This window comes from Labrus bergylta, chromosome 1, assembly GCF_963930695.1.
Source record: "Labrus bergylta chromosome 1, fLabBer1.1, whole genome shotgun sequence".
Classification (NCBI taxonomy): domain Eukaryota; kingdom Metazoa; phylum Chordata; class Actinopteri; order Labriformes; family Labridae; genus Labrus; species Labrus bergylta.
Genome location: NC_089195.1, coordinates 35401764 through 35420507, shown reverse-complemented (window position 1 = coordinate 35420507; position 18744 = coordinate 35401764). Strand labels below are relative to the sequence as shown.

Here is an 18744-nt window from a genome sequence, read left to right as displayed (position 1 = left end):
AACCTGGGAGAACAACAGATTCTGTCCATGCAAAGTTTGAACACCTGTACTAAGGTATTGTCCACTTGTTATAAGATCACCCAGGGATGACAATGCAAGGTGTGAACACAATCTTAGACTGTTCAAACATCATTTGTCAATACTACTCAACCACCAACCAGACAGCAGAATTGAGTTGTTTCCTGTCCGTGATGAGGCGACAGCAGAGTGTGAATGGAATCTGCTGAGAAATGAGGTGTGAGCAAAAACTGTGATGGGTAGATAATAAAGAGCGAGACAGCATTTTCAAACTTGTGGGATTAGATGTTTAGCAATTCAGTTATTAACAAGATACTACTACTAATAATAATATTTATAAGTATTGATATTAATATATATTAAGGCTTATTTTAGGGTATTTTACGCCCCTATCCAGAGACAGGACAGTGGACAGAGTCAGAATCTGGAGGGAGAGAGAGCAGGAAACGACATGCAGGAGAGGAACCACAGGCCACAGACACAAACCCACCCGCCCGCCCGCCCGGAGAACCACAGCCTCCACCAGGGCCGGCCCATGGCATAGGCAGTATAGGCAAATGCTAGGGGCGCCATCATCCATAGGGGGCGCCGCTGGCACCCATATGAATGCGGCAGAAAACTTGAAGATAAGAAAAAGAAATAGAAGGAAAAATGTGTTTACATATCATTAAATATTATTTATCTAATATAATTTCCATGCTACCCTTTAATAATGATAGAAAAGAAGCCATGAAAACACAACTATCACATATTTAAAAAGGCTCTATTTTCTTGTCTCCTACTTTTATATTTATTGACATCTTTGTGTACGTCGTTAACTTTCACCCTAGTCGATTAAAAATGTTTATTTTCCTCCTCCTGTTGTCATTAATAGTTTTAAGCTCTTGCCTTTAGAGTATTGATGTCTAAGAGCATAAATGCATTTTGTGCATGAAGTCCTCTCTGAATAGATCTGTGTGCATGCTGTAGGTCTGGTTAGGAAAATATTTAGGCTCACATGAAAAACTATGCTGAGGTTTCTGTTCTGCTCTGAAGAGGAAATAATATTTTGTGTCCACACTATATTATAAAATGCCCACCGTTTCACAAATGCTCATCTTCTCTCTCCAGATGCAATCAAAATATTTAAATCCATCCCTGGGCCGTCTGTGTCCACTTCTGCTCCCTGCACTGTTTGATATTGTTTGTTCTATTACACTAGTTATTTGTATTTAATTATAAAAATTATTAGAGTTATTACCATTTTATTCATGTTTATTTAAAGTATTTTTTATTTTTAAATAAATAATTAATGTTAAATATAAAACTGTATGCCAGTTTTCTTTAAGTGGATGAATATAATATATTAGTGGTCAAACTGTCTACAATTTAAGGGGCAACCGCTGAAATCTTTCCTAGGGCACCAAAATGGTTAGGGCCTGCTCTGGCCTCCACACATGCACACCAACAACACCTTTCATTCTAATATCTACTGAAAAACATAAATCATCAACCAGAATGAATAACTATGGGGCACCACCCTCCACCAGGGACCAAAAACATGCTAACGGTCAGTTTGGAGGAATGCAGATCAATTATTTTAAAGAAAACATCTCAACACAACTCTTCCAGCTCAAATGGTGCATGATCCTTAAAGTTTATAATTTTAGGTTAAAGGAGTCTGCTGGACTTCCTATAAACAGTAACAGTCGTGACAGAAACTTCAATATTTTGTATTGAATTTAAAATGACATCTCCTCTGACTTTTTAAAGTCTGCTCTTTGCCTTGAAGTATAAATGTGGAAGTAAGTTACCTGGCACAGAGAGAAGGAAGACGACAAATCCACTCGCTGCTGCTGTTAAACTCATAGCTGCTCCTCTCTGTTAAATCAACAGGTTCATCACATCCATGAGACACACTGGTGTGAGGTCGTCACATTAAACTTTCTTCTTCTTAAAATGAGGATGTGGTCTTTTAAGACACTTAAAAAAAATGTTATAGTTAACTTGTGTTAAACAGAAAAAGGGCCACACTCTCCCTTCCTCTTTTTATGCATGAGTCAGAATAAGAGCAAGCCCTGACAGCTAAAAATATTTTCAGGACCTGGTATTTCAATGATATGTTGGTATAATGATTTTAAAATGTGTGCTGTTTACAAATGTTTCATCAAGTAGACTGTGCTGTGTTTTATAACTAAAAATAGAACAGGTGTGTGATGTCTGATTTGGGGACAATACCTCTGTTGCTGCATTCAGGTGCTACTCGGTGATCCAAGTTTACGAGTTGGGAAGTCGTTCTTCCGACTTCAGTGTGTTCGTGTGATTTCAGTTCAGAAAGTCTGAATGTTGTGACAACAGCGCAAAACAGCGTTGATGCTACAAAGAAGAAGATCAGAGAAATGCTAGTTAGTTTAGTTTAGTTTAGAATCAGGGACAGCGTAAAAAAAACAACAACATTAGTCTAAGAAGAGAAGAGATGCTTTGTATCAGATTTAGCTAGCTTAGCTCCTTTTGTTGTCCCTGGGCATTTACTGTTATGAGTTATATTTGAGCTGGTATATATGATATATTTTGCCCCCCATGTCATAACGATTCTGACGTGGAAGTCGGAAAGTCGGGCACCTAATTCTTTTCTGAGTTTCCGAGTTGTTGTTGCGACTTGAGCAGGCGTTCATGTGCATTTTACAACTCGAAAACTTGTTTTTCCGATGTGTCCGACACCACATGAATGCACCATGTGACCCTACATGACAGGTATTTTGACGTGCACAAAGTCGTCTTATCTTGAGGGTAGATTCCTGGTTATCAATGTGATTGTTTTGAAACATTGGACAGTTATGGGCCTGTGTAATCCTTGTCAGTAATAGAGTGATATATCAGTTTTAAAGTTACATTAATCAACTTACTCCTTATTGTGAAACAGAGCTTTTTAACCTACAACCAGACATTCAGCCTGCATGGAACAACCTGTTGGGACGAACTGGGAAGGAAACAAGTTGAAAAGATTGGACCTGATGTGAAGGCTACAGCTGAGGGAAGAACCGGACTTAAGGGTCTTCAATGTTCATCAGTTAAAAGAGATCACAAAAGGAAACTAAAATAATGAGTTTTTGTGCCTTTAATTGGAGAGATAGGACAGTGTTGGAAATCAGGAAGAGAGAGAGTGGGATATGACATGCGGGAATGGAGCCACAGGTGGGATTTGAACCTGGGCCGCCCGTTTGGAGGACCATAGCCTCCATACATGGGGCATGCGCACCAACCACTGCGCCACCAGCGCCCGCGTTAGTTTGTTTTAGTAAGACATACATCATCATACTAAGAAATTAAGGAGTTTTGTAAAGTGGGAAACATATGTTTACAATGCCAAACCTAAAATCAGAATAAAACACATAATGAAGTACAATAAGGCTTTGAGTCACGTACTTATCTCTCCTGAATGAAATCCAGCAGTCTTATTTTCAGCTCTCTTGTTGTCTGTAGGTTAGTTTTATTTCTTGTTAGGTAGATTAGAGGGAGGTGCAGAGAGCGACGACCCGTTTTTATTAAAGTCTTCTTCCAACTTGGCCTCTTGTTTTAGATACTTTCTGATGAGAAGGAGTCTACATGAGTGGAAACACAGTTTAAAGGAAACGCTTACTTAAAGATGAGATAAGAACTTAAAAATCTGCCCACTCAGCATGAAGATATCTCTCACAGGAAGAAGAAGGGTTTACCTCAGATGTTTGATGATAAAAGTGAAGGGTCTTTGTACTTCACAGTGAGACGAGTTTCCCTCCGATTAAAGTTCAAAAGTGCAGACGTATGTATCAGATGAAGGTCATGATTAACATCTTCCTATCAGGGTTTTAAGAAAGACATAACATAAATAAATAGTCACATTTCTCAGAAGATTTCACTCACAAGTCTCTGATCCATCTTTCATTATTTTATTTTATTGTATTTAACCAGGAGGAGCATCCTGGCCAATCAGGCAGCAGCAGAGTCAACAAAGTTTCAGACAAACAAAGAGCAGCCGTATACAAAAATAACACAAAAAGCTACAAGAATACATTCAAAGACTTTTATTCATCAGTCTAAGAGCGTCTCTGTCGATGGTATTCAGAGAAGCTGTTTGTCAACAGGTAAGGCAGGCAGCTGATTGGGCCCCCAGGCCAGTAGGGGGCCTCCAAGGGCTGACAAACTTTAAACCACAGCAGTGGCTCAAAATGTACAAATTTTGCAACGACAGTAGGATACCTCCCTAAAGGGGGCCCCATCTGACAGCACTCCCTCTCCTTTGCAAACCAACATTTGTCAGAACAGGAAAAATGTGAGTTCAAAAAAAAGACAGGAAGCGTCGGGACATGATGATTGAAACGGGTTGGAGGGGCCCCCAATTAACTTTTTCCTAGGGCCCCAACAGACTCTAGATTTGCCACTGATGGTATTCTATAGAAAACAGAGGTCAATGTTTTTCCACGTTCCTGCTCTGACCTTCAACAGAACAAAAAGACGTAGTTTCTCTGAAACCAGAGGTCTGGTCTGCTTCTCTGTAGCCCTGTTCAGACTGCCGTTAAAGCTGCGATATTTACGTCCCTGTGACGTTTTGTCTTCAACCTGAATGAGGCAGAGACATAATGGGGGGACCAAGTGAACCCCCTCTGAGCATGTGCTACATCATCATACAGGCGTACAGTCGATCATATTGTGTAATGTAAACAAGCAGACGCAAGACCCCGAGCAGATGTGACCACCCGAGCAGATCTGGTACCTAGCATTAGCATGCTAATGGCGCACATCCCTACATACCACCCAGTCTAAGTCATGAAATACTTCCCATGTGTGGTAGATTTGACAGATTGGAGGTAAAAAAAACGAGGCTGCTTTATGTTACATTTATCAGGCCGTTAAAATCATTACAAAGGTATAATCTTTAAGTAGCAGTTCATAAGACATGTGTTGTAAAATCAGAAGCAACCTGCATACATTCAAATATATGAAATCTAAAACAGAGTGTGAACACAGTGCCTGTCGAGGTCATCGTCTTTGTTGACGGTGCTGTACAGAGCAGCTGGATCCTCTTCAGGTTCTTTACTTCTGGTTCTGAAGGGGAAAATTGATCAACATGAAGTTTAACTAAAAGAATTGAGTTACCAACACGTCCATTACAGGATTAAAGTACAAACACATCAGAGGAAGATAAGAGCGAAAACAGCTTTCATCTTATAGTGAGAGTTTAATGTTTTCTCAGCTGCTCACCTCATGGCGGTGCTGTTCCTGGTAAATTTGACGGCAGCGTACTCAGTGACGTCCTGCTGCTCCGTTCTTCTGGGGGGCCGAGCTGGTCTGGTATTGCTGTACAGAGGCTCCTGGGTTTTAGAGAAGTGTATGCTGGCATACTGAAGGTCTTCCTGCTCCTCTGGTTGTCCCTGATTAGGTGAACAAATTCACTTTGAGCTGCATATTTACCATGTGGAGGTTTTTCATTTAAAAAGTGAATTCTAGCAGAGGACCGCAACCAAGATAGGAAAGGCCACAGCAACAGCAGTTATGGTGATGATGTTATTAAAATACTTTGAGTGTTGGCACACAGTGTAGAAGGGGGGGATTTAACCATTTTTATTTTATGAACGCTAACAGTTAAACATAATTAGGGGCGTGGCTGAGTTGACTCCCAGGTGGGCGTGTTGTAGCCGTTTGTCAGGAGGCATAAGACCCGCCTCAGCTCCAGATTTTTGCTTGTTACTAGGTTTACTCAAAGACAGCATTTCCAATATGGCAACCACCATCAGTGAGCTTCAACATTTCACTTCAGAAACCAGTGGGTGACATCACTGAGACGACGTCCATGTTTTAGTACAGGAAGAAAATTCAAAGACAGCCTCAGGAATTTGTTTCTATCGGACAAATATGAAATGTTCTTTCTCGTCAGCAAGTATAAATAATAAATTTACTCAAAGACAGCAAGATAAAAGACATGTCACCAATCAGTAACTTTGGACATGTACAACATTTTAAATCTAAATAACTACATAATATTTACTTTGCCCTTTTAAATAATTCATGTATGGTATGCATTGTATTTATTTTTAACAAATTCCCCTTCCAGGCAGTGGGTGGGCTGTGTTAGCGCTCTCTAATGACCAGCAGCTACTGTTCATGATGTCTGCAGAAACTAACGCAATGATTGTGTACTTGTAGGATGATCAGCTCTGAGCAGTCGGCTGAGTGAAATATTTGCTTGGTCAGATTATTGGACGGACCATATCGAGCACATTTACTCTTCTGGATGAACGACCTCTGAGTAACACAGCAGTCTGAATGAATCAGCGTTTATTTAGTACTAAGATATTAATCAGAACTATTCTCACCTGCTCCGTGTGTTCTTGTCTCTCTTCAGCCTCAGACGGTTCATTGGAAGCCCTCTTTTGTCTTGTGAGAAGAATTTAAAAGTATGATGAATTATGTTTTTTAGATATGACTGACTTTTAATGATTCAGTGAAACGAAGCAGCTCACCTGATCCACACGAGGACAGAGAGGAACACGATAACCAGGAGAACAACTGTGATTGTTCCAGCAACAGCCACTGATTTCCCTCCCCCTGGGAAATGGTGACCAAAACAAAGCGTTCAGATATATTTATCATCAGTCTGTCCTAAGCAGAAACCTCCGCTGTTGAAAAATGAAGCAGATGTTGAAGGGTAAAATCCTGAAGTTCTTCGAGTGTCCACTAGAGGCTGGCTGCAGAAGCACAGGAAGTCACATACACACCCATTCAAAGAAGACATTTTTACAGCAGAGATGAACATGTTTACAGCCTGGTTCAAAAAAACAAATATGTCTTTTTAGCTCATGTCTCAATCAGCACACACTGTACGGGGGGTGAAGGCATAGCTGATCTGATTGACAAGCAGGCGCCATATAAGGGTTTCTCAAGAGGTTTAAAACCTCAGCTCCAGCTCTCAGCCTGTTATGTTGACTGAAAGTTAGGGTGAGACAGCATTTCCAGCATGGAGACCGCCATCGATAGGACTCCAGCGCCCCCACAGGAACTGATTTATTACAGTTTTAGTCGTACTAACACAATTTATCGACTATCTCTAACAGCATGTGAACATACTGAATGTGTCCTGAACCTATCCAAGTAGTTTTGATGGGTTGATCAAACCAAGTGCGTGATTAACAGGTTGAAACGGTCAGTTTAGGTAGGTTGAGTCTGAATGATGACAAATGTGACGTTAAGTCGGCAAGTTGGGTTTCTGAATTGTTGTTCCGACTTGAGCAGATGTTCATCTGTATTTTCCAATTGGAAGCTAATTCTTCCGATGTGTCCGACACCACATAAATGCAGAGTAGGAATGTGGAAAGTTCAGCGAAACATTTGAGTGGCTAAAAAATGGAAAAAGTGGGGATGTTGGGTTTTTAGGTAGGTAGATACACTTTTTAAATAATAGGTGTTTTACTCACATTTGACATTTATAGAGATGTGTTTGGATGTCCTTCTCCCCAGCGTGTTCTCAGCTTCACAGTAATACTCTCCAGAGGCCGAGGAGTTGACTGAACTGAAGACGAGCTGTGCTCCTGCATTTGAGGGATTAAGGTTTAGAGGTCCATTCTCCTTGTACCAGGTATAATTAGCTGCTGGGTTAGCATCACTGCTACAGTTCAGAGTCACTGAACTGCCCTCCACTATCTCAGCAGAGGGACTCACTGACACAGAGGGAAGCTTTGGAGCATCTGGAGGAGGATAAAAGTCTCTTTAAAAAACAGTATGAACATTCAGGCCAAGTTCTAGACTACTTTGAATGGTATAGTTTTACATTTTCATATAAAACTATACGGTAATTTGCTCATTACAAATGCCCAATAATATTTCATTATTAACTTATCTTTCATGGAATCGTACAATTTGTTTTGCTCAATGTCGAATGACATGTTTATGATTTTATATTCCCTGACACCTTTACTTGTCACCACACCTATCTTATATTACAGTCTTCACAATATATTTTTAATAGGTTTTTTTAATTCATTTTTTGTGTTTTTGTGTTTTTATCTGTCGGTTTTTGTGTTTTGTGCCTTTTTTTTAAATATATTTCTGTGACTCAAAATATGTTCTTTACATGATCAGGCTTATGTTTCTTTGTGCAACAATGCTAATCAATCCATCCATATCCAGTCCAGTTGTGATAGCCTTTTCATGAGCCAGAATCACCAAGTTTCTCTTTCTCTCATGTAACATTGTGCGCCGGAAGGGAAATAGGACATGGGAAAAAGTGGAGCTGACGCTAACATTAACGCTAACCTTAGCTATTGCTGAGTAGCTCATTAGCTAATAATACATTTAATTTGTAACACACTTTACATTTTTGCAAAAAAATCTCAAAGTGCTAAAAAAATAAATAAAATAGAAATAAAAACAAATTTCATCAACTAAGCAACTAACGCTAACGCTAGCTACTGACGCTAACACCAACACATCCAGCTAGACCACGTGGTTATAGTAGCTATCAAACAACCAAACTGAATGCAACTATGATATAAAATGTCAATCAACAGTAGCCTATATAAAATTCCAATCTCCCAGACCGACTGGGTCTTCAGCTCAACAAGATATGATTACACGGCTACAAGGAGGCTGTGTACAGTTAAGTGACAGTCTCAATCGATCCGGAAATTGACAACCTCTCTCGCTGGTCTCCATATTTTATTTGGCCAAACCAACCAATCAAGTATTAGTAAAACATATTATTTGGGAGTGGCATTTTCTGATTTGTTGAATCGACAAGGAAAAAAAAAAAAACTTTTATATCTGAAACTTGTGGTGAAAGGAGGATATTTGGCTTTTTTTTAGTGGGGCAGGCTAACCATTTGGGGGGGGGGGCATTGCCATGTCTAGAACCGGCCTCGTGAACATTTCAATCTTTCAGAGTTTATTTCAGTGGTCTAAAACTTAAAATATTAGAAATATAGCATTTTTAAGTTTATTATTCCAGCTGTGAAGCATTAGTCCTCATGTCCTGTTAGAATCAGTATCTTTTATTTGACATTCTCTCAGTCTAAAGCTGTAGAGATGTGAACTTCTCTATGAGTTAAAATCCTTTTGAAACAACATATCTTTGAAAGTGATAAATACTGATGATCCTCCTGCTACAGCCCTGGGGTCTCATTTATAAAAGAATGCGTAGAATCCATACTAAAAATGTACGTGCGCCAAAAACCCGGAAATGGCGTGCGCACGAAATGATTCAGATTCATAAAACCGTTCGTACGCACACTTACACGCAATGTTCCCTTTATATATAACGATCCAACTGGAAATGTGCGCACATAGATTAGTCCCATGTTCCGCCCTCTACACGCCCACAATCAACCATAAACGGTCAATGAAAATGCATACAAACGAGGGGGCGGAGTAAAGGTTTCCAGCGCTGGATCGCGGCGAAACCCGGAAGTTTAGACAAAGAAAAGAAACTTTCTGACCCAGAAACGGAGGAGTTTGTGAATGAAGTGAAGGATAAAATGGACATATGGATAGTTTACTGCAGCAGGAGGATCACAAACTGAAGAAAAATCAGAGAGTGACACCACGTCGCTGCTGCATTCACCCAATCAGAGAATGACACCACGTCGCTGCTGCATTCACGCTGTCCTATGTGCCAAAACATCCACCTTTCATCATTACGCACAAGTATATCTGCAATGTTTACATGTTTACAGGACCCACAATGATTTCTTCATATTGTCAGAGAGGTCACGTCAGTCAGCAGTCTGCCTCACTCTGTCACATTAGTAATCAAAAGTTTGATCAACGAACAAAAACGTTTGATTGTTGGCCACATATTTTCATGGGAAACTCGGTCTGCTCTGTGACTAATTATGAGGATATATAGACCTAATGATCGTGTCAGAGATGACCCGACTTAATGTCCACACTTGAATTATTTACAGAATAAATACATGCAGCTGATGAAGACATGCTGAGTAACGAGAAGGCGAAATGTGTGAAGCCACCGCTGTGTCTCTGTGCGTCTTAACGCAGTCATCTTTATTAAAACTAAAAACAACACTTGAAGATAAATGCTCGATATTGAAAGATATTAATGAAAACTGGAGGCTCTGTTGTTTTTGTATTAGTCTAATGTTTAACTCTACATCAGTGATTACATTAGTGTACAAGTCCGGTCCTCTGAGGTCAGTCCGGGATAATGAAGGCGAGACGGCGCTGATGCAATATGTATGAGGCGGACTTATATTTTTTATTTTTATTTTATGTTTATATATTGTCGCGATTATAGCATAAATAAAATCGTCAGTTTGAATGATTCTGATGACGTGGATCTGTCAGTAAAGTTTGATATTTAGTGAAATAAAATGTGGAAGAAACAACAATTTGTATCTGCAGGTTTCAGTTTACCACTTCGCCGTCTGTGTCACCAAATTCCCATGCCTCCAAAATGAACATACGCCTGGGTCAGAGTTTGCTTACCAGTGCGCACATTTTACCGTCAGGTTTGTTTTTATAGATCACAAACTGCGTGGGAAAAGGCGTACGCCAGTTTCAGACCCCGTTTTGGGCGTACGCAACGGTTAGAAATGAGACCCCTGATCTCTAACCATCCACGGTGTCAGCAGAGAGACTCACTGACACAGAGGGAAGCTTTCATGCTTCAAAAAGAGACGTAGTTTAATAACTGACCTTTAAATGAAAACAGCATTTAGTGAAAAGGTTTCTGAAGATTTGAAAGTCATTAACAGACAGGATAATGAAGGTGTGAGCAAACCCTTAAAACCCAGCCCTTAAAACTCTGGACAGGAAACCACAACAGTATCATCATTGTGATATTCTTGATGAATATAAAATTCTTAGCTTTGACAATTTATTTTTTTATACCGATGTCCGCTTAGTGTATGAAATAATCCATGATGCTGCTCCCCCACCATTGAAAAGCTTTGTGAAACTTCGCTCTGAGTTGATACGCAGATCTTCAAGGTCTGCCTCTAACGGAGATCGCAGTATTACTAAACGTGGCTCTGCTTTAGCACAATCTGTTTTTTCTTTTAAAGCCATTAAAGAATGGAATAGTCTTCCAACTAGTCTTGAACTTTGCACAAACTTCTGCACTTTCAACCGGAAAGTCAAAAAATTTATTTTAAGGAACCAGTCTTTTCAGCATTAATGTGTCATCTCGACAACCTTTTAGAGCTCTCAGGGAAACTTGGACATAATGTTTTAATATCTGTAAATTGATCTATGTCTTTCTTCTCTCTTATGAAATGTGTGTGTGTGTGTGTGTGTGTGTGTGTGTGTGTGTGACTGACTGGTTGATTTGTATTTTGCTGTTGCCATCATCTGCCCAGGGACAACAGACAGAAATTAGCTAGCTAGCTAAATCTGGTACAAAGCGTCTCTTCTCTTCTGAGACTAATGTTTTTTTTGTACGCTGTCCCTGATTCAAATAAACGATTAAATTAAATTAAAATGAAACTATGAAACTACAGAGAAATCAGGTCAGTAAGGAAAGTCTCCAAATGTTGAATGTTGCTGTTTAAAGTGTTTCACTCACATTTCACATCAATAGAGATCCATTTATAGGTCGGCTTTCCCAGATCGTTCTCAACTTTACATGAAAACTCTCCAGAGTCAGAGGACTTGATGGAGCTGAAGACGAGCTGAGCTCCTTCACCAAGGTATTTAGAGGTCTGATTTCTCTTGTACCATTTAAAAGTAGCTGCTGGGTTAGCATCACTGCTACAGGTCAGAGTCACTGAACTGCCCTCCACTATCTCAGCAGAGGGACTCACTGACACAGAGGGAAGCTTTGGAGCATCTGGAGGAGAAAACATCTGTTTTAATTTCTCCTCAACATTAAAATGTTTGAATTGTCAAGATGAAAAAACAGTGCTCAGTGGGCTTTAGCTGCAGACTGTGAGTGTGAAGTAGAGCTAGAGGAAGCAGATATGATCAGAAAATTAAACCTTCAAATGAGAAATCAGCTCAATGTTGCTTTTCAAAGAAAATGTTTTTCACTCACATTTCACTTCAACTTTGACGTATCCAGATGTCCTCTCTCCCAGATCATTCTTAGCTTTACAGTAATACCTTCCAGAGTCAGAGGACTGAACTGAGCTGAAGACGAGCTCTGATTCTTTACTGAGTTCATGACCGTTCATGTTGTACCAGGTGTATTCAGGTGCTGGGTTAGCATCACAGCTACAGGTCACAGTCACTGAACTGCCCTCCACTATCTCAGCAGAGGGACTCACTGACACAGAGGGAAGCTTTGGAGCATCTGGAGGAGAATCAGAGAGACCTTTGTCATCCACATCAGATGATGATGATGAACATATTACATTCTAACTTAACTTTTGGTTTTGAAATTGAGGCTCATGACAGCTGAATAAAGGTTTTTTTTTTTTACATTGAAACAGATAAACAGGACACTCTATGAAAAATCTAAATAAATAACAAATACCACTGAGGTACATGCTGCTATGAGGCACCATTTAATAGTTTAAAGATTCCATCTGATGGTGTGAATCAGTGAAGACTGTAAATAAACTCACACACTGGAGGAGACGGGCACTTCTCATGTCCTGATAGAGCACAGGAGTAACTGTCTGTCTGAAGAAGCTGCTCTGGTGGATAATAATAATATAATGTTTGATGTTCGATTTGATGTCCGTTCCTGAACCAGATGTAGGAGGTTTGACTGGAAAGTCCACTGAGACACTGAAAGAGCAGAGCCTTATATGGTCTGCTCACCTTCACCTGGAGATCTGAACATGTGAAGAAACGTCAACTGTTTTCACAAAACATGCACATATTAAAACATGTATTTATAATGTATTAGAAACAGTGAGCTCAGAAATATTGAGGTGAAAGATTACCTGTGACTGACAGAGTGACCCCAGGTCGACCAGAATAACTGCTTTTGTTTGTTATGAATCCAAACCTGTACACAGTCGAGTCTGTCTCTCTCAGGTTTGTGATTCTCAGAGTGCATTTATTCTCATCACAGATATTCTTCACACGACCTGAATACTCTGAAACTGTTTCTACATCTTTGTAATAAAAACCATCTTTTCTCAACCAGAATGTTTTCTGAAGTGAGTTAACTTGTCTATTTATCCTCTCTGGGTATGTGAAGGTGCAGTTCATCTCCACAGTTGATCCTTTATAAGCACAGATCTGAAGAGAAGAGTAAGTCACTCTCCAGCTGTCCTGACCCTGAACCACTGTAACACAGAGCACATCAGGAAACAACCATCAACATCCATAACTTTAAAAAGAAAAATGAAAAGTCTCAACATATGAAAAAAAACGTTTGTATCCAAACAGGAAGTAAAGCACCCTTAACATAAAACAGTATAATATCTACAATAAAAGCATAACATATTTAAAATGTAAAATAATGGAACTTCAAACATGTGATTAAAGATATGATTAATCATAAATGTGTAATTGTTTGAAAGCCCTAGTGCAGGGGTCTCCAACAGGTAGCTCGGAGCAGGCAGGTTTAAAGTAGCTCACCTATAGGTTGACCGACTGTGTTAAAAAAATAAAAATAAAAATAAATCAGTGAATGTACCTCTTCCCACTATTCATATATTTGGCCCATTAAAACAAGTGTAAAGAAGTAATGTTTTCTTGGACCTTGATGTGAATTCTCAGCAACATAGCTTACAATAAGAAGTGTAAAATATTCATGTTTTTTTCTTGGACCTTGATGTGAATTTAAGATTCTTGATGAGCATTGGCTTTTTGCAATTTCACACGTGTACAAACAGTAGCTTCATTCAGCTGATGTTAATGAATGCAAGAGATTTGATTGGCCACTTTCATTTTTTTCAAAGAAGCTCTCAGATGAAGAAAGGTTGGAGACCCCTGCTCTAGTGTAAAAATAGACTGTATGTTAAAATTGACGGTGCAATGGCTGCAGTCAAAGCCGAAAGATTTAGAGCGCCCCCTGCTGACTGGCTGCAGTATAGGTCAAACTCCAACCTCCTCCATGATAACAGAAAGGCCATGGGGGTCAACAATGAAATCTAAATGCATGCATCTGTTCTTCTGTTGACTGAACACACCTGAGGGATTTTTATGTTTCTCTGTACGTTAAATGTTTTCGTTAGAGGAAGTAGCGTGACGTCTTCCAGTGGATCCCTACTACGCAGACTCTGGTTGCAAATATGCAATATGTAAGCGCCCATCATGGGGATCATTTGGCTTCATCTTGTTCAACAGAAGGAGCCTGAGGGATGTTGTCCATTTGTATATACAGTTAAAGGAAGAGTAGAAGATGTTCACTTGTTTCTACAGTTAATCTGCAAGTCGTTGAGACCAGACATCATCCAGTCTGAAGGTGTAGAGAACGTTAAATGTGTTATTTAGACCTGTGAACTTTACGGTTGTAAGAGGACGTATTGATTATCAGAGAGAAGAACGTCACTTTAGAGATGTTATATTTAGAGGGTAATCCCTCTCCTTCACCATTGTAGGATGAAAAGACAGTTTTATGTATTTTTGATGTGGCTGGGTCAATAATGCTCGTTTAGGAAGTGAAGGGCAAGAAATTCTTCATCATCCAAACATCGGTGAGTGCTAACAAGCTAACATAAGTTAAGGTTAGCTGACGATAGTATCTGGGTCTCTGTCAGTCAGTGTTCTGGGGCAGTAATGTTCGTTAAAGGCAGGAATATTTAGATCAAGTTAACACAATCTTTAATGTCATGATGAGGAGAAGTCTGTTCTTTTGTTCCCTCACAGGGACAGCAGAGCGTCTAACAGCATTAATCCACAATCTCCTCCTCTCTGGGTTTTCTTTCAAACATTCTGTAGAAGAACAACCCGGGCTCGTCTCCTCGTCGGTTAGTGCATCACATTCAACAACAACTGTCTCTCATTTGGAACATGGAAAAATTAAACTGATAAAAAAACACTGAGACCAATAACTTCTCAGTAGCGTTCAGCTACAGAGTCTTTATCGCCCGCCAGGTGGGCGGTTCCATAAGCGTGTGATGTCATGTGAAAACTATGAATTGATTATTAAAGACTTTTTGCCATACTTGGATGGTCTGTGGTAAGTTTGCTGTTGAAGTAAGTGTGAAGACTTTAAAAAAAAGCAGAACTATGAGGTGTGAGAAACAGAGCAGACACTCATACTTAAAAATACGATCTTAAAATCTGTCAACGCATCATGGAAACAAGTTTCCATCCAAAAAATGTTAAAAAGGATAAAAAATACATGTCGATAGAAACTGTATGAAAGATTCTGCAAACAAACTGCTTAAGAAATAATATGAAAAAGAGGCGATCCAACTAAAGATCTTCCTGTTAGACATTAAAACAGATATACAATGATATACATTAAAACTGTGTTTATAGTGTTTCTGAGAAACACTATAACTAAAGAGAGAGAGTGAGAGAGAGAGAGAGAGAGAGAGAGAGAGAGAGAGAGAGAGAGACCTATAATACGAGTGTTGAGTGACAGCAGTGTGAAAATGGTCTTCTAGTATCATAACAACGAGCTACCGCCGCCCCTCACGCATGTGCAGAACGTACGGGGTGGTTGGCCGATGGCTGAAGTCTTTGCAGTGTGTTCTAGAGCAACTTTTTGCAGATGATGTCACTTGGAAAGGTTTTTTAAATGACAATGAGACCAATTACAGAGCTGAGGGAGATCACTTTTACAACTGCTGTTCTGATAACTCGTTGATTTTAAACACACGAGAAACTAAAAAAATGATTTCTGATTTTAGAAGAAATGTAACTCTGTGCATCTTACAAGATAACTTAAATACATTTAACAAACTTGGTTGTATTAAAAATGTTCTTTTCAAAGACAAACTGTTTGCTTACAGACGAGGAAATCGTTGGACCTGAATGTAAATGCAGTTTAGTGGCTGTGTCTGAAGTGTTCTTGTCTTTGTTTCCTCTCTGTTCAATCTGTGGTCAGGTTAGTGTGAAAAGAAGAAAACTGAAGATCACGTGTGAGTCTGTTTTATCAGGACACTTAACTGTTAAGCAGAAAGAGAACGGAAACATCACACATACATCATACAAAACTTAATGCATCTGCAAACTCTGGTTCCCTTTTTCTGGAGATGTTATCTTGTTCTCTCATGAAGGAAATAAAGACTCTTACAGCTGGAAGTTACTGAATTCTGCAGCTTTAGTTATTCTGAACTTCTCTTACTGTAAAATACTCCAAAAATCTTCACTGTTTGTGAAAAATGATGCAGACGGATGTTGAATGTATGAAAACGTTAAAAACACATCGTAAGACTTAGAAACTTAGTGAGACAAAACAATCTAATTATAGAAAGAAACAGAAGCAAACATGTCTTTAACAGTTTGCATCATATCTAACACTCAATCTAAAAAACCTGAACATTAAAGAGTCTACTCTTTTATCATTTTAAAAGCAATTTAAGCCTTATCCAAATACGTTCAGTGATGAAAGTTTTAGTGAGGATATACAGTACCTGACACAGAGAGAAGGAAGATAACCAATCCACTCACTGCTGCTTTCAAACTCATAGCTGCTCCTCTCATCCCTGTGTGACTTCAGAGAAAATAAAACACATTAACAGAAGGTCTGTACATGTTTCAATAAATGGCATATCATTGAATAGTTCTACTTACAACAGGGAGGAGATGTCGTCTCTACAGCAAATGTTCCTCTGTGGTCATCAGGCGGCAGAAGTCAAGCTGTTGAAGTTTGTCTTACTTCCTCTTCACATTATGAATATGCATGAAGTTACAGACTGGCGTCCAGTACTGACGTTATTTTAAAAAGAATCTAAGGCACTAACGAGGTTGGCTTTCTAAGGATAAGAATATCAAGAATCTTTAATGTAACTCCATGTAAAGACACCATCAGACAGCAAATCAGATAAAATGTGTGAGAATGCAGCCAATGAAACGTGTTCGATCAGCCGCTGCAGCAGAGGAGAAGTTACTTGGTGTGTGGGTGTGTGTGTGTGTGTGTGTGTGTGTGTGTGTGTGCAAACAGGCGGAGCTTGAGAGAAGAACCACCACTCTGACAAAAAGTTGTGTGTTGAATGTGCATTTACTCTGGTAGGATCTCAGAATCATTGGAATCGTCAAGAGGAAGATGAGAGACACCAGACCCATCGTGAAGGCCGCTATCAAAGCAACCTGGGCTTCCATAACACCTCAGCAATGCTACAGACCGATTGTCTTCATGTCATGCTGTTTGATACAGTAGTTCATGCAAAAGGAGCACCAAACAAGTATTGAATGAACATACTTCTCAGAAAATCATCATTCCTGTTTTATAAATCCTTTGTTTTGATTGGTCGTATGTAATAGTCTCATATTTTGAGGTGTTGGATTTTTTTTTCATCAAGAATAAAACAAATGGTTGATATATTTCAGTCTATTTGTCATACATAAAGAATATTTGAAAGTTTTCTTAATGAAATTACTGAAAAAATTAACTTTTCCTTCTGATTTTTATTTTTATTTTTTTGATGCACCTGCAGTTTTGGGAATAGTTTTGTCTCTTGGAGTCAGTATTGCACTTTGTAGATGGTCCCTTCACACAGGAGTGAAGGCTAGCAATGAGTGGAGGACAGCTGCAGTGTGGTCAAAAGAGCATCAAAATCAGGTTGTCAGTCTGTGTCCCATTCTCTGGCTGGAAAAGGTGTTGACGATTTGTCTTTGATGAGTTATTTATCAGGGAGTTCAGCAAAACTTCTGCATAAATCTCCCCAAAGTTTCTCTTAAAGACACCAGTATAGAGAGCAGTATTAAATTGACGTTTAAGGCAATGTGCAGAAAAATAAGCTGCAAAGTTCTCCATACACTTAATGCTGAAAATGTGTGAAAAATACTTAAAATGAGAATGTTACCTGTGATGGACAAAGTGACTCCTTCATCACCAGTTAAACTTCCTCCTGATTGGTTTGTTGTGAACATGAACTTGTAAACAGCTGAGTCTCTCTCTGTCAGGTTTTTGATTCTCAGAGTGCAGACGTTCTCATGAAAAAGATACTCAACACGACCTGAGTAGTCTGGGTCTGTTCTCACATCTACAGGTTCATACCTGTCTTTAGTAAACCAGAATCTGCTCTGAACTACAGTAGTTTGTTGTCTTATTGTTGATGGGTATGTGTAGGTGCAGGGTATCTCCACTGTTGATCCTTTGACGGCACAGATCTGAGCAGAAGAGTGAGTCACTCTCCAGGTATCCTCTCCCTTCACCACTGAAACACAGAGCACATCAGGAAACACAATCAGGTCAAACATGGACCACAGAACTGATCGTTTTTACAAACAAAAACACAACAGAGACTCTTTCTGCTGAGTCAATTTAGGAACTCTGAAGTCAGCCAGTGCACCTTAAACAGAGTTTAACAATCACTGATTGAAAGTGTACTCTTTTTTATTTTTTATATGATTTATATGATTTATACATCTTAATGTCAAAATAGACAACAAAGTTCAATCACCAATAAATTCAATAAATATCAGTCATATCATTGAATAGTTCTACTTACAACAGGGAGGAGATGTCGTCTCTACAGCAAATGTTCCTCTGTGGTCATCAGGCAGCAGAAGTCAAGCTGTTAAAGTTTGTCTTACTTCCTCTTCGCATGATTAATGTGCAGGAACTTACAGACTGGCGTCCAGTACTGACGTTATTATTTTTAAAGAATTTATGGCACTAATAAGTTACTTGGTGTGTCTATGGGTGCAAACAGGCCAAGTGTGAGCAAAGAACCACCACTCTGACAT

The 18744-nt window shown here is 39.3% G+C and overlaps 1 protein-coding gene across 1 annotated transcript; it reads right to left on the bottom strand.

Moving 5' to 3' along the window:
- Positions 1-3910: 3910 nt before the first annotated feature.
- On the bottom strand, positions 3911-16872 carry LOC109976239 (B-cell receptor CD22-like). Its single transcript, XM_065960032.1, has 10 exons — positions 16627-16872; positions 16467-16546; positions 12873-13220; positions 12549-12761; positions 11549-11812; positions 7449-7718; positions 6498-6582; positions 6351-6411; positions 5239-5408; positions 3911-5082 (listed from the first exon to the last, which is right to left on the bottom strand). Exons 2-10 carry the CDS (start codon positions 16534-16536, stop codon positions 4983-4985), a joined length of 1581 nt encoding a protein of 526 aa, XP_065816104.1. The 5' UTR covers positions 16537-16546; positions 16627-16872; the 3' UTR covers positions 3911-4982.
- Positions 16873-18744: the final 1872 nt, after the last annotated feature.

Excerpts from the sequence above, each read along its gene's own strand:
- LOC109976239 (XM_065960032.1), bottom strand. The coding sequence starts at position 16,536 with ATGAGAGGAGCAGCTATGAGTTTGAAAGCAGCAGTGAGTGGATTGGTT. Across the intron at positions 13,221-16,466 it reads CTTCCTTCTCTCTGTGTCAG|TGGTTCAGGGTCAGGACAGC; the intron begins GTACTGTATATC and ends TCTGTGTTACAG. Across the intron at positions 5,083-5,238 it reads AGGAACAGCACCGCCATGAG|AACCAGAAGTAAAGAACCTG; the intron begins GTGAGCAGCTGA and ends TTTCCCCTTCAG.